A 22,000-nucleotide genomic window follows, 5' to 3' on the forward strand; every position below is an offset into this window, starting at 1 on the left:
CTTGCCATGTTTCCCTCGACTAAGCCAGAGCCAGGGATCAGAGCACATCGCCTTCTGTCCTCTTCCCTCTCCTGAGGGGACAGCCATGCAGCGCAGCCTCACATTATCAGAAGCCACCACTGGCACTAGGCTCTGACCTAGACCCAACTCCCAAGGATGGTGACTGCTCTTAAGGCAGGTTTTATGTGACTTTTTCAGGGAGATATAAGATTGCCTCCCAAAATGGGATGGCACCAGCAGGCCTAAAAATGACTTGTTCAAGTTGATGAGTAACATGAGTTACTCATGTTTATTATTATTATTATTATTATTATTATTATTATTATTATTATTATCATATTATCTTGATAAGTAACATGAGTTTATTAGGGATTCCTTACAGGCCAGTGGATGACAAAAAATACCTCTCTACACACAACCCTACTGTAGGTGGAGCTTTTTGTCAGGACCTCCGGCTGCTCAAATAACCACACAGAGACTTATTATTAATTATAAATGCTTGGCCAATAGCTTAGGCTTGTTACTGACTAGCTCTTTCAACTTAATCCATATTTATTATCTATGCTCTACTACATGGTGGTAATTTTTTTTTAGCACAACATATCATCTCCTGTTTCCTTCGCATCTCTACCCTCCTTCTTCCCAGCGTTCCTTAAGTCTGGCTCTCCCACCTACCTTCTTTCTGCCTAGCTATTGGCCAGTTGGCTCTTTATTAAACCAATGAGAGCAAAACATCTTCACAGTATACAAAAGAATTATTCTATAACATTTCCCCCTTTTGTCTAATTAAAAAGGAAGGCTTTAACTTTAACACAGTAAAGTTATATACAACAAAAACAGTTATCAAATAAGAATTAGTTACAATATGCAGTCCACTTGTATTTGGCAAATTTAGAAAAAATATACTCTATTAGCTATCTTATCTTTGTGAATCTAAAGTTTTATACCTAATTTATTTTTTATCATAACTAAGAAATACTATAAGTCTAACTATTTAGTCTTTAACTCCATCAAAGACCTCAGAAGGATGTAATAGGCTAATACAGGGACATACGGCTGCCTGGACAGTCACCCAAAGTTCCTCTGTAACATTGAGGCCGTCTTTGGCCCACAGGCCCAGAATATCTGACAGACATTTCTGAGAAGCAGGGAATTTTGAAGGACTGTCCTGCCTTGTCTTGGCAAAGTTTGACAGTCGCTTTCTTTTGCATCCTGCTGGCCCAGTTTGGACAGTACACCAGCAGCAGTTGAGGCAAGGGCAGTTTCTTTGCCCAGTGGCTAGCTTTTGCCACAAAGAAAGTAAAGTCCATATGGAGTTTCTTTGGTGATCATCATCTTCTCTGAAGTAAATTGATGCTGCCAGGAGCAAATATGTCTTACTGTCAAGAAAAGCCTTATGTTAGTAAAACATTTTGTATGCCATATTCTATAGGTCTTTGAAGTGTTTAAAGATCACCTGTCTATCTAAATATATCTGTTTAACCTTGAAAACATACTTAATATGACTACAAGTTTGATCTTTATAGATGACTATTAATCTGTAATTCTTAATTATACATTGCATTTTTAAATGAGCTACATAATTACAATACCCCAAACAAGAGTAGAAACATACATACAGTATAACAAAAATGACTTTAAATTTGTACCAATAAACCAAAATCTATACCAATGTAATATATTTAAGATTGATAGTTGTATTTTGGATTAAAGTAGATTCATTAATCTACACTTTTATCTCATCATTTCTGTATCATATCCCCCTCCCCCCCCCCTTTTTTTTAGAAAGAGATGTTTGAAGGCTGGAGAGATGGCTCAGCAGTTAAGAGCACTGGCTGCTCTTTCAGAGGTCCTGAGTTCAATTCCTAGTACCCACATGGTGGCTCACAACCATCTATAGTGGGATCTGATGCCCTCTTCTGGCATAAAGTCAATAGAGCTCTCATATACATGAAATAAATAAATAAATCCTTTTTTTTTTTTTTTTTTGGTTTTTTTGAGACAGGGTTTCTCTGTGTAGCTTTGGCACTTTTCTTGGAACTCACTCTGTAGCCCAGGCTGGCCTCAAACTCACAGAGATCCACCTGCCTCTGCCTCCTGTGTGCTGGGATTAAAGGTGTGCGCTGCCACCACCTAGGTTAAATAAATCTATTTTAAAAAAAGAGAGAGATCTTCGAATTTAACTCCTTTGTTTAGCTTTTATCCTATGACCAATAACAACTCGTAACTAACCCCCTTTAAATGACGACAGACATCCATAACCCATTTTTTTTTTATTTTGGAATGTGGGCATTGTTTTCGCTAGACTGCTTCCTATTGTTTGGGGGGTACTGGCATCTTTGGGGGAATCTTGAGAAAATCAGGATAATGATTAAGTCTTGGCTAGGTAGTCTGTGAGGCTGAAGCATCTTAGCCAGGAGCCTTAAAGTTGTTCTGGATGCAGAACTCTGAAGAAACTGCAACAGAGGCACTCTGAGATGCTGGATCACCTGGGTCATTCATTTTTATTGGTGCCTAGTCCCCTTCTCTGAAAATACATAAACTTTCAAAGGTTATATATATAATATATATATATATATATATCATCTGTATTAATACATGTATAGACTGTGCAATATATATGTTAGCCAAAGATGACTTTTTGTTTTATGTTTGAGTAGGCAAATATACATTATGTGTCTTGTAGTTTTTCTAGGTTTATTTCTTTATGTCTATAGCCAGGATTTTCAGGGGGTCTTCTTCAATCAAACTTGATCTTCTCTTTTTTTTTTTTTTTTGTTTATTTATTTATTTATTTTGTTTGTTTGTTTTTTGTTTTTCGAGACAGAGTTTCCTGTGTAGCTTTGCACCTTTCCTGGAACTCACTCTGTAGCCCAAGCTGGCCTCGAACTCACAGAGATCCACCTGGCTCTGCCTCTTGAGCCTTTCATTTTCTATGGGAACAAACGCATAACCTCTTCCCCAAAGCTTCATCTTTTGACTTCCATTTTGAAGTCAAGACATTTTAAAAATACTTAGGTTGGTTTACTCCAGCAGCCTTCACAATCCAATGTCTCTCAGCTGTTGTTTGTTCATCAGCAATCAAAAACTTCAAAACAACACAATAACATATAGGATCCAGACTCCCTGCGTATTTTCATCTTTCCATAGCTTTTTTCCCCTTTATATCACTTTTTCTTTAAACACTTTTTTTTAATTTTTTCTATGACTCTCTATACTCTTTTTCTTTTTTCTCCCAAGCCTATGTACATTTTTAAACACACTGTAACCCATTTAGAGGATTTTTTTTTTCTGTCTGGATCTGTACTTACTGCATGTCTGTAACCTTTTCTGTCTGCATGAGCAAAACCTTACATCACTGCCTTGCTTAGCTCATGGCATGCTGGTGGCTGGCTTCTCCCACCTCATGGCTGGCAGGAGCCATTTTTAACACCCCAGCTCTGGGAAGTTTTTGGTTCTATGCTGCTGCGGTAGACATTTTAACCTAGTCTCATGCCATCAAATAGCTTCTCACCCACTGCTCATAAACCTCATACGAGTGCTCAGGAGCAGGGTCTCTTAAAAGAGCCATGCCTTTGTTTGCCACTAGCACACCAAGCCTACCTGAGAGTAGGCTGTCACCAGGAAGCCACGTTTGACTTTGTGTTCTGAACTTTTTTTAAAAAGATTTCTCAGGCCTTATGTGGATGTAGGTGCCAGGTGTTGGGTGCCATTTGTAGGCAGAGTTTTTTGTTGGGACCACTGGCTCCCCAAAATAACCACAGAGAGACTTATTAATTGTAAATGCTCAGCTGATAGCTTAGGCTTATTACTAACTAGCTCTTTCAACTTAAATTAACCCATATGTCTTATCTACATTCTACCATATGGCAGTACGTTTTCCAGCATGGCATGTTCATCTCTTGTTTCCTCTGCATCTGCTGGCACCTCTATCCTCCTCCTTCCCAGTGTTCTCTTAGTCTGGCTGTCTCCCACCTAACTTCTTTCTGCCTAGCTATTGGCCAGTTGGCTCTTTATTAAACCAATGAGAGCAAAACATCTTCACAGTGTACAAAAATATTATTCCACAGCACCTCACCAAGTAGTTTTATACGGTTCTTGTGTCTAGAGCAGAACTGATGGGGGCTCAGAGCACTACTTAGTGTTGAAGCACCAGAGGTGACTAACACTCGATAGCATAAGGCACAGACAAAACTAGACAATGAGAAAATTGTGTTTACATGTACTCAATCCTTGTCCTTGCCAGGAACTGAGCCAGTTCCAGCAAACACCATCCGGTTGAAGTAATGGATGAAGGATGGCTTGTCTTGCTGCAGTCTGGCACATAGACCCCCCCAAATGGTAGCTGGCTACAAGGCAGTTAACTCCAGTGAGGAATTGGAAAGATCTCGCCACAACAGGGGACCCTCAGGGGGGAGGAGGAAGTCTGGAGCTGTGGCTGTAAGATGAGCAGCCCAGAAAGTGGCTGTGGGGTGATGAGGGGATACTTGGCCAAGGAAGGTTTTGTTCTACTCTCCTATAGGCTGGACTCCATGATAGCCCTGAACTGCTTGTCAGACTGCTCACACCTCACAGCAGCCTTGTCACAAACAAGCCTGGAGCCCAGAGGACAGCAGTGTCTACATGGTTCCTCTTTTTCTTTATTTGTGTGTGTGTGTGTGTGTGTATGTGTGTGTGTGGTGTGTGTGTATGTGTGTGTGTGTGGTGTGTGTGTATGTGTGTGTCTGTGTGTGTGTGTGGTGTGTGTGTGTGTGGTGTGTGTGTATGTGTGTGTGTGTGGTGTGTGTGTATGTGTGTGTCTGTGTGTGTGTGTGGTGTGTGTGTGTATGTGTGTGTGTGGTGTGTGTGTATGTGTGTGTCTGTGTGTCTGTGTGGTGTGTGTGTATGTGTGTGTGTGTGTGTGTACACTGGGAGTGAAAACCAGAGCAAGTTACCCAAAGCACTCACCTTATACCCCAGTCCCCAAGCGGGTTGTTCTGTAGAGTAAGATGTAATGGAAAGAAAGACTCAGAAACACTTCCACGTCATCCACACAGCCCTACACTCCTGGAGCGTGTTGGTCAAAGAGCCATGATAGCCAAGGCCCTGGAAGCCCAGCAAAGAACAAGAATACTGAGTGAAAGGGAGCCTCTTAGGGGTCGCTGAGGCCAGTGGTTATCAATCTGTAGGTCCTGACCCCCAAAAGACCCTTTCACAGGGATCGTCCAAGACCATCAGAAAATACAGATATTTACATTATGATTCATAACAGCAAAATTACAGTTATGAAGTAGGCAACAAAAATAATTTTATCACAACATGAGGAATTGTTTGCAAGGGCCACAGCATTGGGAAGGTTGAGAACCATTGACCTAGACCATGCCTAACAAGCCTTGCTTAAGGTGGTAGAAATCTTGGTTAGAATTCAGACTCTTTTAAATATTTACTATGATTTTTATTTATGTATATGTGTGTATCTATGTGTGGGTATGTGCCCATACTTGTGGGTGTGTTCTGATGCCAGAAGAGGGCATCAGATTACCTGGAGTGGAAAAGCCAGTTGTTTCTCATCACAAAATAGAGCCTCTTCTGCGACCATACATGTGACAGCAGGAATAAAAACAAAAACAAAAAAACAACAACAACAAAAACCAAGGATGGTTGGTGTCTGAGTAAAGGGAAACAGGGATTTGAGAAATTAACAGACTGATGATCAGCTCAAAGACGTTCCATCTCAGAGCTCCCTGAGACAGCCATGCTCAGGCCTATAGGGATGGAGGACCCCAAAGGGGCTGCAAGGGTTGGTCATCCCTCACCCGTTCTCTCCCTCTGTGACCACCCCTCACAGCCCCACGTCCTGCTTTAGTAAGGGTCACGTCACCTTTCCACTGATTTCTAAGGTCTAGAGAATAAAGTCCAGATTTGGCAAACTGAGATCCTTTTCCAATCTTGTCAAGTCCTGTCATGTTCAACTACTACTAGTTTTACCACCCTAGACCTTTGCCTAAATTAACAAAGCCATACAAGTCAAGTAGCCTCTCCACTGGCCGTGATCCCCAACCAATGAGAATTCTCCCTTCCGAGGCGCCATCTCAACTGCCACTTGTTTCAGGAACCCTTCCCCCATCCTCCTAGGGCTTCCTTCGTCCCACAGCTGAACTGCACATCCTGTAAGAATACGCACGCCTTTAATCCCAGCACTCGGGAGGCAGAGGCAGGTGGATCCCTGCGAGTGCCAGGCCAACCTGGGCTACAGAGCGAGTTCCAGGACAGCCAGGGCTACACAGAGAAACCCTGTCTCGAAAAACCCAAAGGAGGAGGAAGAGAAAGAGGGAGGGCAAGACAAGAAAAAAACGGGACTAGTCCCGTTTTCCAAGCTGGCCAGGGTCGAGCGCGCGCGGCAGATGTGATGCAGGGAATTTTTGCGCCACAGGGGCGGGGCCTGCCCGCCGCCGCCCCTCCCTGGCCCCGCCCTGCGGTGGCGCGGATGGACTACGAGTCCCAGGCTGCCTTGCGGCGGCGGCGGCAGCGCCGACGTGGCACGGCGCGAAGGCCGTGCGAACTGGAAAGCCGGGAGGTGGCGGAGCCCGAGTCATGGCGGCCAAGGCAGCGGGCAGCGGGGGCTGGGAGGTGGTGAAGAAGGGCCGGCGACCTGGAGCCAGCGGCGGTGGACGAGGCGGCGGCGGCGGCGCTGGCGTTGACCGCCGAGCGCTCGGGGAGGCGAACGGGGTGTGGAAGTACGACCTGAGCTGTGAGTACCCGCCGCCGCCCACCCGGGCCTCTGGGGCAGGGGCGCGGCGCAGCAGCTGCGGAAGCCGGGAGCGGATCCGCGGGACCCCGGGCGCCCCGGCTGGTAGCGCAGAGAGAAGGTGATCGTCCCCGCTGGACGGGTCGGGAAGCGGAGGCCCAGCGAGGCAGACTCTGGAAAGAGACTGGCATTCCGATCTCCATCTGTGCGGGCCTTTGCACGCAGCCCTCCCAGCTGTCCCGACCCCGGCTGGCCAGGTGTCTGAGCGACTGGGCAGAGGCACCCGGGATCCTGCACGGGGCCCCTTCTACAGTAACCAGCAGGTCCGGGAGGGGTGGACGAGAAGGCCAGCGCTGGGAGGAATGACCCGACATACCCTTCCAGCCAGGAGTTAATCTCCGTGTCGCCTGTTCCATAGTCTCCAGAGGAGGGGAGAAAGCTTGCCACTTGTTGAGTATAGAGTTGTCATTTCAGAACCAACAAGAATTGGGAGTGGAAACCGTGCTGGAAAAATTCTGCCCTTAACAGACTAGCAGCCAGACCCAGTGAGGCCCACCCTCTGTACATGAGCCTGACTGAGCTCCACATCCTTTGATTTGTCTGATAAAGAACTGGAAGAGCCAGGGACCTGCTGGTGGTGACTGAAATCAGCCACCAGGAGGGCTCTGTGCTGTGTGCTTCTAAAGCTCCCAAGGAAGCCGGAGCTCGGGACAGCATCTCACTGTAAATGACTTAGGTGCCCCTGCAGAGAAGGGACCGCTGTGCTGTGAGTCCTGGGGTCTTGAGGGTGGCCTGCTGTTTTCTACCTGTTTCCGGTCCAGCTCCAATCCAGACCACAAGCACTCTTTATGAGCGTGGCTTTGAGAAAATCATGAAGCGGCAGAATAAAGAACAGGTTCCACCCCCGACGGTGGAGTCTAAGAAACCAGCGAACAAGAAGCAGCCAAAGAAGGTGACAGCTGTCGCTAGCCAGAACCAGAAGCAGGGCCCGTTCCGAAGCCTGGAAGATGCGCTGAAAGCCGTAAGTGTGCCTCGGCTTGGGGTGCAGAGAACATGTGGGATTTAGGACACCCAGATGAGAGGGGTTCCAGAAAAGATGCAAATGCCGAGGGACAGAATGTTTGCACCTCGAATAGAAAGGAAGTGGGATGTTCATAAGAAACGTAGTGAGGAGAGTGATGGAAATCCCGAGAACAAGATGGAGGTAATAGAAAAGCTGGTTTGGGTTCTCTGTCCCACAGGAGTGATCTTTTACTTCCCATCTTGCCCTCTCTTCTTGCCCTTGAACATGTGATGGGCCTACAAGTGTATGGCGTTGAGATCAGCATTCTCAGCTGTTCTGCCCCTGTCCTTCTTTCTTGGGGCCTGGGTGTGGCAAAATTGTAGCCTCCACATAGAAAAACCTCCTCAGCCACTTTGCTATGCCTGTCTTTCCCTGCCCCTTCCCACTCACCATAGAAGTCTCTCCCTGGCAGCTGGATGTAGCCGCTCTGCAGAAGGAACTGGACAAAAGCCAGAGCGTCTTCACTGGGAACCCCTCTGTATGGCTGAAGGACCTGGCCAGCTATCTCAACTACAAGCTCCAGACTCCACGGAGCGAGCCCACCCTGAGCCAGTATCCACATGGTTAGTCCCCCAGCCCTCGGCTTAGATAAGGCCACGGACATTCGGAGAGGGTGGATGTTCCTAAGAGCCCAGGACCTCCACTTTCCTGATTCAGACGTGGCTGTGCAAGTGGCTGGGTCTCCTTGGGGAAAAGAGAGCTAGCCTCGGCGCAAGGGCATCTCGACCTAGCACTCACAGAGGCCAATGGCCCCAGATTATCCCTACAGCCTCGTGAGCCGAGAGCTGCGTGGGATCATCCGAGGGCTCCTGACCAAAGCTGCAGGGTCTGTGGAGCTCTTTTTCGATCACTGTCTGTTCACCATGCTCCAAGAGTTGGATAAGACACCAGGTAAGAGCGCCCTATAAAGGATGACCGTCTTGAGAACGCATTCCTTTTCTCTTGCTTCCAATGTGGTCACCAGTTCCCTTCCCAACAAGAATTGTGCTAATCTCCAAAACGTTTTTGGGGGGAGAGGAGGGGAGGGGGAAGAGATTAGGATTTGGGCTCACAGCTGGGGGAGAGAAAAAAAAAAGCATGGAGTGTCAAGTCATACGAGTAGATCTGAGAACGTATGTCTCTCTAGGGGAGTCGCTCCATGGGTACCGCATCTGTATTCAGGCCATTCTGCAAGACAAGCCCAAGATTGTCACCTCAAACCTGGGCAAGGTGAGCCCTAGGTGGTGCTGGGACACCCGAGGGTAGGATTAGGGAAACCAGACAGAGTCTCCATTGTTAGGCTTGGTCGTGGGACGGAATAGCACGTAATACCGTTAGCATTTGTTGTGTCTTTGCTGGATGGATGAGGATGACCCGCACATTCACTGTGTTGTGGGGTGGCTGGGCCATCGACAGGTCCCATGGCTTTGCTAGAACTGGTCAGCCAGAACGGGGGGGGGGGGGGGGGAGCATCACTGAAACCACTGAGCCACACTGCCGTAGGGTTACACTGTTCCTGGCACCCTTGGCCCCTATACCCCTCCTTCCACTGGGATCTGTAGTGCCGGTGTGCTGACCTATAACCCTCCCTTTCTACCCATCTCCTCAGTTCCTAGAGCTTCTGAGGTCCCACCAGAGCCGACCAGCCAAATGCCTGACCATGATGTGGGCCCTCGGGCAGGCAGGTTTTGCCAACCTCACCGAGGGACTGAAAGGTATGACCAGACAGAGAACTGTGGGTCGGTCTCTGCTCTGAGGAGCCCTGTGCATGAGCCTGAGACTTGCTGACTTTTGACTCTACAGTGTGGCTGGGGATCATGCTGCCTGTGCTGGGCATCAAGTCTCTGTCTCCCTTTGCCATCGCATACCTGGACCGGCTGCTCCTGTGAGTAATGGGGGGACAGCGAGGGGAAGGCCCAGGGTGTCCACAAGAGGCTGTTTCGGCAAAATGGGATGCCATGATCCTGGTCTCCATAGATGCGAGGAAAATCAGGACCAGCTCCTCCCACCTCCAAGTGTGATGGTGAGGAAGGAAAGGGAGGGAGCCATTGAGGGCTGGGGATGGGGTAGAGTTCATGCCCTTCTCCCTGTCCACTGGCGTAGCTGAGCTCATGACTGGAGCGCCAGAGTAGTTCCCAACAAGCCCGCTTCTTCTTTCTCTAGGATGCATCCCAACCTCACCAAAGGCTTTGGCGTGATTGGCCCCAAGGACTTCTTCCCACTTCTAGACTTTGCCTATATGCCCAACAACTCCCTAACCCCCAGGTAGGACTGCTTTGGAGCATGCACACAGGGGGAGTTCCTGGTGCAAAGTCAAGCCGCAGCAGTGCATTTCCATCCCCTTCCCCCAAAAGCCCTAGATTCACACCTGCAAGGTTCAACAGTGGATCTCAAGGGGCCAGAAATTGTATATGCCTTTGAATGTGACAATTGCGTGTGTGTGTGTGTGTGTGTGTGTGTGTGTGTGTGTGTGTGTGTGTGTGTAACATCAGGCAGTCTTTAGGGAGACCAGCTTCGCAAGGTGCTTCTGTGTACAGAGACTCAGAGCCATCCCAAGGCACTTCGTGACTGTCCCTTCAGGCCGGGGCTGAGCTCAGGAGTCACAGTTCCCTTGACAGCCTGGCCCCCCTCTCCCCCAGCCTACAGGAACAGCTCTGCCAGCTCTTCCCTCGGCTGAAGGTGCTGGCCTTTGGGGCCAAGCCAGAGTCCACCCTGCACACCTACTTCCCTTCATTCCTGTCGCGAGCCACGCCTAGCTGCCCTGCGGAAATGAAGAAAGAGGTGAGCGGTCTCCCCTTGCCTGGAGCAAGTCAGCCCCTCTGGTGATGCTCCCCGGTGTCCCGCCGCTCGCTCCCACAGCCACCTGCCCACCCACTCGTGCTCTCCCACGGAGTATGGGCCTGAGAGGTGGGAGGGTGCTCAGTGGTGGCCCGTCACTCGTAGACGAGATCCTTAAGCTAAGGCTGCAGGTCAGGAGCCACACCTACCCCGTGATAGCGGGCTCGGGGGTCTTGACAGTACTTCTCACCCTTCATGGTAGACGGGGTGTTACCAGAAGCCCCGGCACCCCCCTTTTCACCGTCCCGAAGCCCCAGCGTTCCCTCTCTTTCGTCCCATGCAGCTCCTGGGCAGCCTGACCCAGTGCCTGACTGTGGACCCGCTCAGCACCAGTGTCTGGAGACAGCTGTACCCCAAGCACCTGTCCCAGTCCAGGCAGGTGGGGGTGGGGTCACCTGCCCTGACGTACACAGAGAAGTCTCCTAGCGTGTGCTTCCCAGACTGGGGCTGGCGTGTCGTACCGGAGACACTGGTCACTGTGTGCCAGGCTCTCCCCTCTCATTTGGCGTGAGAACCCAGCCGGAGTGGCCGTTAACGCACTCTGCGGGTGGGGGCCTTCCCGTACTAGAACCCGGATCTTGGTGGGTGGAGGGCAGCGCCCCGGGGCTGCTGACTGAAAGGAGCGTGCTTCTTCTCCCCAGCCTGCTGCTGGAGCACTTGCTCAAGTCCTGGGAGCGGATTCCCAAGAAGGTGAGTTGCTGAGAGGATGTGGGAGGCGAGGGCTTGCCTGGGTTCTCAGTTTGTGCCCCTTGACCTCTAACCTCCCTTTTCTGTGCCTTTTGTTGACACTGAGCCTGAAGCAAGATGGAGGCTCAGGCTCCTCTGTCAGGCCAGGGCTCACCTTCTCAACTCATCTCTTGGTATTCTGTAGGCACGGAAGTCTTTGCAAGAAACCATTCAGTCCTTCAAGCTTGCCAACCAGGAGCTCCTAAAGAAGGGCATTGGCAGCAACGAGCATGTTGTCACCTGTGATACAGCCTGCAAGGTGTGACACCCAACCCCTCCAGCCAGGCACAGTCCTACATCTGCCTTGACACACCCTGGGTTGGGCTGGGGTCACATCCCTGTCCCACCTGTCTGTGGAGCCCCCCAACAAGCTTACGTGTCGGCCTGGCTTAGGGCTTGCACTAGGAAGTAAAGACCAGGCCTTCTGCCTCTGACCACTGTCCCCTCCGCCGTCAGGGCTTGTTACAACAGGCACGAGGTCCTCGGCCACCCTGGGCCCGGCTGCTCCTGTTGCTTCTGGTCTTTGCAGTAGGCTTCCTCTGCCATGACTTCCGGTCCCACAGCTCCTTCCAGGGTAAGTGGTGTTGGTCGTCTGGGAAGAGAACGTGGTGGTGGGGCACAGAGCTATCTGTGGCCTCTCCAAACCCCACCTTGTCCTGAGGGGGGAGCTCTCAGTGCGTCAGTACAAACACTCTCAGCTCGCTGTTGTGTGCAGGCCGGACTGAGAGTCCCCGGGAGAGACGTGGTGACAGATTTACAGCAACTGAACACGTGTTTTCTCCTCTTAACTCCTGAGGAGAAGGTTTGCCTCAGATTAAGATCATAGCTAGTAGGACCAGAAAAATGATAACTAAGCGGTCAGACGTGCTTGCTGCCAAGTATGACGATCTGAGTTCCGTCCCCAGAGTGGCATAGGCACTCAATAAATTAGTAAATGTGACTTTAGAGAAGATCACAGCTAGGAAAAGGGCAGATACTCAGACCTGACGTTTTCTGACCTCTTAAGTCCAAGACTCCACCCATTGTCCCATTCTTCCTGTTCCTGACCCAGCAGAATGTATTCGGCCCCTCCGGCCTGTACTTCTCCCTCCAGACCTGTCTAGTTAGACCCGAGAGCACACGAAACTGCCCCGCTCTTCACTGTCCCTGCCCCGGGACCCGGAATGTCTGTCCTCCAAGCCCTTGCCCCTGCTCTCCCAGCTCACCAGAGGCTCCCTTTGCAGCCTCCGTCACTGGCCGCTTGCTCCGATCATCCGGTTTCTTGCCTGTTGGCCAGCAAGTGTGTGCCAAGCTCTCCTCATACAGCCTGCAAAGCTACAAGTGAGCTGCCGCTGCCTGGGGGGCGGGGTGGTGCCAGTGTGTGTAGGGGGGACAGCCATGGACAGCGGGAAGTACTGCAGATCCTCCTCCCCTTGGTCGCCTCCTCTTTGGTGAGCAAGTCGTCCTGGGGAAGCTCAGAGTATGCCTCTGTCCTCCAATTTCTCTACAGCTGGCTGCAGGGGACATTGCCAGCCTGTGGCTCCCACCTGCTTGCCGTGGTACAGCCCAGTTTGCAGCTGGCCTGGACACACACCAATGCCACAGTCAGCTTCCTTTCGGCCCGCTTCGGCGACAGCCTTGCTGGCTTCTTGCAGAGGGTAAGCTGGAGATGAGGAGTCGGGAAGGGACCCATCCTCCCAGAGACAGAGTTCTTGGGAGGGCAGAGTCCTGCGTGGGCAGACCCCTGGCCCTGGGCATCTTGTCCATCCCCTCTCCGTGGTCCTGCCGCAGGTCCAGCTCCCTGAGGCCCTGCACCAGCTCTCCCACTCCTTGAAGGAGCTGCTGCTGCTCTTCCACCACAGTGTGCTGCTGCCCACGTGGCACCTGCTGCTTGTGGCCCTGGCCCGAGCTCAGGAGTACTGCCACGAGGCCTGCAGGTAAGACCTTCACTCCAGACGCCGCCGGTTCTGTCACAGCCACTCTGGGATGAGGTTCTGGGTTTCAGCTGCAGCCCTGTGAGGTGACACAGCCCCACACATGACCCCCAGTCCCCTCAGACGTTCTGCTTTTCTCACAGAGGAGAAGTGACGTGGGATTGCGTTAAGACACAGTTCAGTGAAGCCGCCCGATGGACCTGGCTCTCTCTACAGGACGTCACAGTAGCTTTCTTGGACTGGGCACTCGCCATGATATCCCAGCAATAGCCCCGGCCTGCCTGGCCACTGGTTTCTGTGGTGGGCAAGCTGTCAGAGACTGTGGAGGGTAGAGAAGGCGGCTCTCTCTTCACTTGGTGCCTGAGTTCTATCTGTCTCCTAGGCCAGGGCCCGTGCCTCTGCCTCACTTCCCCATCTTGAGGGGACTGGGCCGGGACTCAGCCTCCCGCTCACGGGTCTGCTGGGTATCTCAGGCCCAGTTGCACAGCTTCCGGCCTCCCTTGGGCTGGTAGCCTTTGTCGACTTCTCTCACCCCGCCGTCCTCCATCTCACCACGTAAACCCCGACAGCCCACCTCCAAAGGAGGGAGGTAGCCGCCTGTCCGCATTCCTGGTCATAACTTCAACCACAGCAGAAAAAGGGAAGGACTTCAGAAGGGCCAGCACCACAGTGGGTGACAGCAGCGTCACCTCCACCAGCAGCCAGAGTAACCATCAGTGGACATGCCGGCCACACGGAAATGCCTGTTACCTCAGAACACCCAGAACAAGCAAGCCTTCTGAGAACACTTGCGCCCTGCTCTGTCAGCGTCCTGGCTTCTCAGCACCGGTCCCCCCAGTTCCAGCACCCCTCTCTCAACATCTCTGTCAGATCTGTCCACAGCATCATCCACCTGAGAGCAGCGCCTTCCATCAGCCTCTCGGCGTATGGCTCCTGGGTGGAATAAATGACAGCGGTTGGATTTCTAGCTTTCCTTTCTTCCAATCTTCATGTGGGAATTTCCAGAGTTTGGAGGCAGAAAAATAATAGTCCTGGGCCTCTGCCCTGGGTGTTGCACTGATAATTGAGCTGGCAGAGAAAGTCCGTCTCTGTCACTCAAAACAAGGTTCCCATGATCCGGTTGGCTCTGCTGATGTTGTCCTTGTCAGTGATTCCTGTCCAGAAATTTGCTTCCATATGATTGGGGAAAACGGGCAGAGTTGGGTGGTCTCCCAATCCTTCATTTATTAATTGCTTCATTTTTATGAGACTGGTTTAGAACGCCAAGAGACAAGCAGGGTTCACTGCTTTGAGACGACTCGTTGCGAGTGTGTTAGTCTGTCCCTTGGGCTCCTTCGGTCTGGTACGTGTTGTTTCTCGGGCGGCTTTGTTTCCCCTAGAAGCACCACAGATCAGGGAGAGTGGCAGCTCTTCCTTTCCATCCCTCTCCAGTGGTACCTGGAGATGCTCCTCTGTCCCTTCCCCAAGTGAATTTAAAGTAGCAAGTTTAAAAGCATCTTGACCCAATTTATTTATAAGTAATAAAGTATTACTGATTTTAGGAAGTAAACAGGCACAGCTGGCCACTCCTTGCAGGCTGGCTGGCAGTTAACCACGACCATTGTTCCCAGGGAGAGAAAGCCCTTTCTGTCCAAGGACCAAATGTGGTCTGCTAGGCCAGCTTGTCCAAGTGCCCCACAGCACGTCCTGTTTGTTCTTGTCAATCAGCCACAAACCGTTCAGCCCTACCTAAGGAATTGGAGAGGACTTTTGACAGCCTGGGCAGCCGCAGCACAAGACAGGATACTACGGTGTCTCAAGAAGAGTTAGAGAATGCTAGCCTGGTTTTCTGGGGTTTGTTCGATTGTTTTTTCAATCCAACATCCTTGGGCATGCCATGATTCTGTGCTGGCTTCTACTCTGTGGTGACTTAACTTGGGTTCATAATTTCTGATATTAAAATTCTTAAATATGCCAGGCGCACACCTTTAATCCCAGCGCTTGGGAGGCAGAGGCAGGCCTGATCTACAAAGTGAGTTCCAGAACAGCCAGGGCTACACAGAGAAACAGTCTCAAAAGACAAAAAGAAAAAAAAAATTCTTAAATGCAGCATTTTTCTTCAACTTAAGTCAGTTGGTATTGTCACAGCCTCTCATGAGGACACTGACACCAACCTTGGCTTTAAAAGGATATTGGGGCCCGGACAGTGGTTGCACATGCCTTTAATCCCAGCACTTGGGAAGCAGAGGCAGGTGACCTCCGTAAGTTCGAGGCCAGCCTGGTCTACAGAACGAGTTCCAGGACAGGCTCCAAAACTACACGGAGAAACCCTGTCTCAAAAGACAAAACAAACAAAAAAAAAAGCCCATTGGGGAAAGCAGCTCTTTTTCAAAAGCCCCACCCACCCCAAGATGGGGGTAGTACTGTGCTTTTCCTGTCTGTAGCCACGGACTACCTGCTGTCCATTACAGTAGGCCAGACGTTTCATTTCTGTCAGATCTAATGCAGCTGAAGTTCAAGTACCGTGCCGCAACACTGAAGGGCAGTTTGAATGAGTCTGTCTGTCTCCCCATTACCGGTTCCTGCTCGGACGTGGAAATGACACAAGTCATTTCTAAGCAGTTTTTCTATTACAGTTTTCTATTGTGTCTCGGGTTTCTGCCTTCCTTTGGTATTTCCACGTCCTCAGCTTTAGATTTAGATGAGGGCGACATGCTCACTGCCTGACAGATCATGTCTCTGGGCTCACGCCTGCAACATTTGTAGTCCGCTCTCAACACCACCCCAGTGTGGCTTGCTTCCCACAGTGATGGGCATGCTGCCCAATCCAAATCACCCCGGCTGTCCTTCACGGAGGTGTCTATATGGTTGGGTGACTTCTGAGCGTTTTAATGTCATCTGAGAGGTGGGACTTGGGTGGATGCTTAAAGTGACCCATTCGTTGTTGTTGTTTGGTTTTTTGAGACAGGGTTCCTCGGTAGCTTTGGAGCCTGTCCTGGACTAGCTCTGTAGACCAGGCTGGCCTCGAACTCACAGAGATCCACCTGCCTCTGCCTCCCGAGTGCTTGGATTACAGGCATGCACCACCACCGCCCGGCGTGACCCATTCTTTTACTCTACAATAGTTTCCCACCCTTCAGGGTATGACTGAATATTTATTTAATACCATGTGTCTTGCCCCTTAATAACTAATGTACTGTAATGTAATATCAGTAAGGACATTAGCACACTGGTACATCTTTTTAAATGTGTTATTTTAGAGCAATTTCAGATTTATGTCAAGGGCAAAAATAGAGGCTCGTCCTTCCTACCACACCCACATTCTCACACACACACACACACACACACCTTCCCAACCATGGATAACTTTTACCAGGATAGGACATGCACATGTTACAATCTGACAAGATCTGTACCTTAGACAAGCACTTCCTTCCACACTTAGTAGTTACACAAAATCCCTATTGTGGACCCGGGGGAGAAGGTTCAGTTCCCAGCACTCAGACTGGATGGTTCACAACCACCTCTAACTCCAGCTCGGGTCCCTGATGCCTTTGGTGTCTTTAGGCACCTGAACTCATGTACACACACACACACACACTCACACTTAATACAGTAAGTCTTAGGTGTCTGATGGCATGTGTCCACCACTCTACAGACAGGTACGTCTCACTGACCTAGAGATGCCCTGACTCCACATTATGCTACCCAGGCCACTGGAGGTTACTGATCTTGACAGTCTTCAGAGTTTTGCCTTTCCCACACTGCCATGGCATTGATTGCTGCACATATTTTAAGTTATAATCTCTCCCACCACAGAGGAAAATTTCTGTTCCCAAAAGAGAGCCAAGGGCGGTTCAAAGGAGGCAGGACCCTGACCTCACCTTTAAGCATCAGTCAGCAGAACTAACAACCTGGGAAGTTAGACAGAGTCCTCTCAATGAGTGGTTTCTGTTCCATTCGTCATGTTCCTATTAAACCCAGCATTCCAAATCTTCTGGGTCATAGCCACATCTTGGTGGTTCGGTTCTGCACACTGCTGGACCATCTGCCAACATCATAGAGCAGGCTACAGGGGCGGGATGCCGCTGTAAAAGACTGTCACAGCAAGGAGTTAAAAATGACCTAGAAATGTCGTTCTAGGAATGTCGTGAGAGCCCAGAAGCAGTCATATTTGATGCTGTTGAGTGTGGATGCATTAATGTTGACATTACGGAAGAAAGTGGTGTGTGGTCTTCACATGGTTAGATGCCCTATCGCTGGCTTCATCATGGGTCGGTGGAGGAAGTGCCATGGTCCACAGAATTTAGGATGGGAGAAAGGGCACACAAAATCCCAGCGTTATGGTAGTATGGAGTATCTGAAGTCAGGGGGAAGCAGTTAAAATTTCTCTCCATAGCTCCTGAGTAGACCATTTATTCAAGTGAATCTAACGCCACATCAGGACCATCGGCTCACTGACCTCACCGAAGCTAAGCATTTGGGACTATAACAAGTTGTAAACTTAGACGGGCCTACAACAACTATCATTATTAAACATGAAGAGCCAAGTGTGAGGCACACCTCTAATTCCAGCACTTCTGAGGGGTGGAGGCAAGAGGCTCAAATGTCAAGGTCATCTTCAACCTGATCTACAGGAGACACTTTAAAAATCATCATCATCATCATCATCATCATCATCATCATCATCATCATCCCAGCACTGAAGAAGCAGAGGCAGATGAATTTCTGAGTTCAAGGCCAGCCTGGTCTACAAAGTGAGTCCTGGAAAGCTGGGGCTATGTAGAAAGACCCCTGTCTCAAAAAAAACAAAAGAAAACAAAACAAAACAACAAAAAACCAGCACACACAAAAAAAATAAAATAAATAAATAAATAAAAACCAAGAAAGCAAAAAGAGTGAACATCTTAGCCTACCAGTTCTGAAAGTATGGTCAGAAATCTTCTAGAACCTTCTAGGGGTTCTAAGAATTCAAGATTGTGCTCATAATAATGCTAAGACGTCATTTGTCTCTGTGATTGACATGGGCATAGCTGGTTTAAGCACAAGTGAACTGCTAGGGACTCAGCAGGAGTCCAGGCAGCGCTGTTCAAATATTAGCCCTTGGGGGGGGGGTGGTCCAAAACAGCTTGACCACACAGCTGCCATGGCAGCCTTAGAGGCCCAGACACAGCTGTGACAGGCTTACTGGCAGGCAACACCCGGACTCAGGAAAAGCCATAAGATGACCCCACCCAGGGAGGGCCTGCATCTAAAGGGGAAGTACCCAAAGAAAGCCGGGTGGTGGCGCTCGCCTTTAGTCTCAGCACTCGGGAGGCAGAGGCAGGCAGATCTCTGTGAGTTCGAGGCCAGCCTGGTCTCCAGAGCGCGATCCAGGAAAGGTGCAAAGTTACACAGAGAAAAACCCTGTCTCCAAAAACAAAGTACAAGTGTGTCTGTGTATGTATGTGTGAGTGTGTGTGCTGCAGCATGTGTGTGTGTGTGTGTGTGTGTGTGTGTGTGTGTGTGTGTGGTGTATGTAGAGATGAGGGACAGTCTGCAAAGTCTGGTTCTCTCCCCTCACCATGTGCGATCAAACTCAGGTTGTCAGACCTGGCAGCAATGGCCCTGCAGAGCCGTCCTGACAGTTGAAGTGCTTTTGTTTTAAAATATATATCCATCCTGTACCTAAATATATTTCAGATAGATTAGAATAAAATAAGAAAAAGTTAAGAAGATGTGTGAATATTTAATAATCCCTTGTATAATGATATGCTAAATTTAAAAGCAACAGAGAAAGGTCCTAGAGGAAATGGATGATCAATGTTTGTACACACAATTTATATATATATAAAGTACCACAAAAAACTAGAGAAAAATATTTGCTGGAAATATGCAATAAATACATATCTGATGTTAAAAATCTACTCTAAATAAAAAAAAGCACTGAACACAAATTTGTGTGTGTGTGTAAGTGACTGCAAATTCATAAGTGATTCTGCAGATGAATAGCAGGCTTGCAAAAAAGATTCATTTCATCAATGAAGTGAAAATATAAAATAAAATGCAACTTATTTTGCACATTAATAAAATGCTTCTCTCTTTTCTACATTCATTTATTATTTGGTGTTACGTGTATATGGGTGTGCATGTGTGTTCTTGAGCATGTCCTGGTGTTCATGTGGGGGTCAGAGGAGGACTTGGAAGAGTTGGTTCTCTCCTTCCACCATGTGGGTCCAGGGGATCAAACTCAGGTCCCCCAGGCTTGGCAGCAAATGTCTTTACCACTAAGCCACCTCAATGGCTTTGAAGGATTCTTGAATACTTAAATCAATGCATGCTACGATAGAATTTAGTATATTTCTAGGAAGTAAATCGGTAACTTTTATCAAAAGGTAGAAAAGTCTCATATTGTTGGACCAAACAAGTACACTCCTAATCATTTTCTAGATGAGTAAGAAATATGGACAAAGATTTCTAAGAATGTGCATGCCAGGCATGGTGTGGCTCACACATTTAACCCCAGCAGAAGTGGGCAGAGTGCAGAACATCTCCAAAGTTTAAGGTCAGACTGATTTACATATCGAGTTGTGGTCTAGCCAGGGCTATATAAGTGAGATCCAGTCACAAACACAGACATGCAGAGTAAAGGGTGGTGGTGCGTGTCTGTGATCACCAGCACGTGGGTCAGGATCAGCTTCCAATACTTTTCTTAAAAGGAAAGTTAGAGACTGGAGGCCAATTAGTGAGTAATTGCCAGGGAATGAAGGGAAGTGATGCTAGGAGCGATTGCTTGGAGGGTAAAGGATGTTCTTCCTAGTGACTTAAAAAAAAAAAAAGTTCTGGTCAGATGTAGAGCTGCACGCTTTTACCTCAGCATTCTGGATGCAGAGGCAAGCGAAGCTCTTCGAGTTCGAGGCCAGATTGGTCCCAGGCTTGAGCCCGAATATTTAAACAAAACAAAATAAAACCCTCTAGTAGAGAGATGTCATTTGTACAGCATTGCGATTGCGCTAAATGTCCCTGACTCGCTCACTCACCCTGAACCGCTCTGATCTAAGTAATGTTGGGCCTGGTTAGTACTTAGGTAGAAGACTTGGGAATACTTTGAGCTCTAGGTTTGAGAAACAATTAGATAAGTATGTTTTGTAATCCCCAAATAAATTTTAAAGGCGTTGCAATTAAATATCACAAGGGAGGGGGGAAGGGGGCGGGAGGGACAGACGGGGGGAGGGGAGAGGGAGGTAATAATGGGGACGGGAAGGTAGGGGAGGAGAAAGAGAAATACGAATTACTTTAAAATGCTAAACGTGTGCCCTGAAAACTCTCCACAGCTGGGGTTCAGGCACGGTGGCTGCATTTTTTTTTCCCCAGCAGAATGAAGTCAGACAAGATTTCAAACTCGCACTCCACCCGGCTGCATGTTTCAGAACTGGAACTGGAGGCCAGGTCTCTGGACACACCCACTCCGCCAGACAGAGCCGGCTGCACCGAGGACCCGGGGGTTAACTGTGTTCCTTTGTATTAAAAAAAACAATCTGGTAGCTTTCCTTGAGCCAATAGTGGCCCGGGCCTGTAAGGAAGAGCAACAAATACATGAGCCAGATAAGGGGCAGCGGTGGGCGTAGACACGATCGACCCATCACCCAGGAGAAGACACTTGGTTGCCAAGTGCCGGGGTAGGGGCTCGGGTGCGGCGGGAACCCTTCCCAGACCTGGAACATTTAAAAAACAAGTAAGTAAACTTGTTTAGCAAGCGCCGGGCACTGCAGGACCGGGCAGATCGGGGGACTGCACCCAGGCCGGCTCCAGGCACCCGGGAGCGGGAATCCGCGTCCCCCGCCGCACCCCAGCGTCTCGGGATCGCTCGCCTCCCCCGGCTCGGCGTTTCGTTCCGGCGGGGGCCTGGGTGAATGGACCCCGGCACCCGAGCTGACGGAGAGAGTGTCTTCAGCACCGACAGGGGAGCATGCTTTTTATGTGCACCATGTCGAAAATCAAAGGAAACCTGGAGCTGAAGCAGCGAGCACGATTCGCAGTCTCCAAACTCGGGAACTAGTTTGGAGGAAGGCCGCCCCAGCTCGGGCCGGGAGCCGGCTCACAGCGCGCTCCCGCCCCAGGGTGCGAGCCGCAAGCCCGGGACCGGTTTCCTTCGCCTTTCCCGCCGCCCCGGCTCCCTTGGCTTTTGCTAACAAATAGCCGGGAAGTTAGGAAAACCCGCGGTAAGCATTAGAGGGAAAATGGCAACCCCCGGGAGCAGCGGGGCCTTCGATAGCTCAGTTGGTAGAGCGGAGGACTGTAGTGGAGTAACCGTGGCAATCCTTAGGTCGCTGGTTCGATTCCGGCTCGAAGGACTTCGTGCGCTATTTTTAGCTCCTTCCTATCTTGATTATTGGGGAGGGGGAGGGCGACGACGACAATTTGGAAAGAGGTGGTTTGTTTGCTTGACGACTGCTGACCTTGGGTGAGACACATAGGCAAGATAGGTAGAGTATTCTGCGTCTGGTTCGCGCATTGGGTGTAAAGACATAAAACTGCAAGGAGAAGTCCTAATTGCTTTTTATTACACGGCTGCGTTTCAAAACCTGGCTGAGGGTTCCAGTGTACGCTATTACTCTGAATTGTTAGAAATTTCCCGTCCGTGGGCCTCTGGGCAAAACTCCTAAAGGCAATAGGAAGGGCAAGGCTGACAGCTGGGGGATTAGCTCAAATGGTAGAGCGCTCGCTTAGCATGCGAGAGGTAGCGGGATCGATGCCCGCATCCTCCACTTCCCTTTTGCTCGCCCCACCGGCTAA

At 49.7% G+C, this 22,000-nt stretch overlaps 1 protein-coding gene and 2 non-coding genes across 3 annotated transcripts; all 3 read left to right on the plus strand.

Annotated features, from left to right (window-relative positions):
* Positions 1-6,454: 6,454 nt before the first annotated feature.
* Tmem214 (transmembrane protein 214) lies at positions 6,455-14,207 on the plus strand. The gene is made up of 17 exons (XM_006995544.4): positions 6,455-6,730; positions 7,549-7,748; positions 8,203-8,353; positions 8,547-8,681; positions 8,917-8,999; positions 9,379-9,484; positions 9,573-9,654; positions 9,933-10,034; positions 10,409-10,550; positions 10,891-10,982; positions 11,249-11,297; positions 11,479-11,592; positions 11,790-11,907; positions 12,557-12,653; positions 12,823-12,970; positions 13,104-13,249; positions 13,390-14,207. The coding sequence occupies exons 1-17, from the start codon at positions 6,574-6,576 to the stop codon at positions 13,514-13,516; spliced, it is 2,049 nt and encodes a 682-aa protein (XP_006995606.1). The 5' UTR covers positions 6,455-6,573; the 3' UTR covers positions 13,517-14,207.
* A 7,262-nt stretch (positions 14,208-21,469) lies between these two features.
* Trnay-gua (transfer RNA tyrosine (anticodon GUA)) lies at positions 21,470-21,558 on the plus strand. Its single transcript is given in 2 exon segments — positions 21,470-21,506; positions 21,523-21,558. It is a non-coding gene; the product is annotated as a tRNA-Tyr (tRNA).
* A 341-nt stretch (positions 21,559-21,899) lies between these two features.
* On the plus strand, positions 21,900-21,972 carry Trnaa-agc (transfer RNA alanine (anticodon AGC)). Its single transcript has one exon. It is a non-coding gene; the product is annotated as a tRNA-Ala (tRNA).
* Positions 21,973-22,000: the final 28 nt, after the last annotated feature.

This window comes from Peromyscus maniculatus, chromosome 22 (assembly GCF_049852395.1).
Source record: "Peromyscus maniculatus bairdii isolate BWxNUB_F1_BW_parent chromosome 22, HU_Pman_BW_mat_3.1, whole genome shotgun sequence".
NCBI classification, from domain to species: Eukaryota; Metazoa; Chordata; class Mammalia; order Rodentia; family Cricetidae; genus Peromyscus; species Peromyscus maniculatus.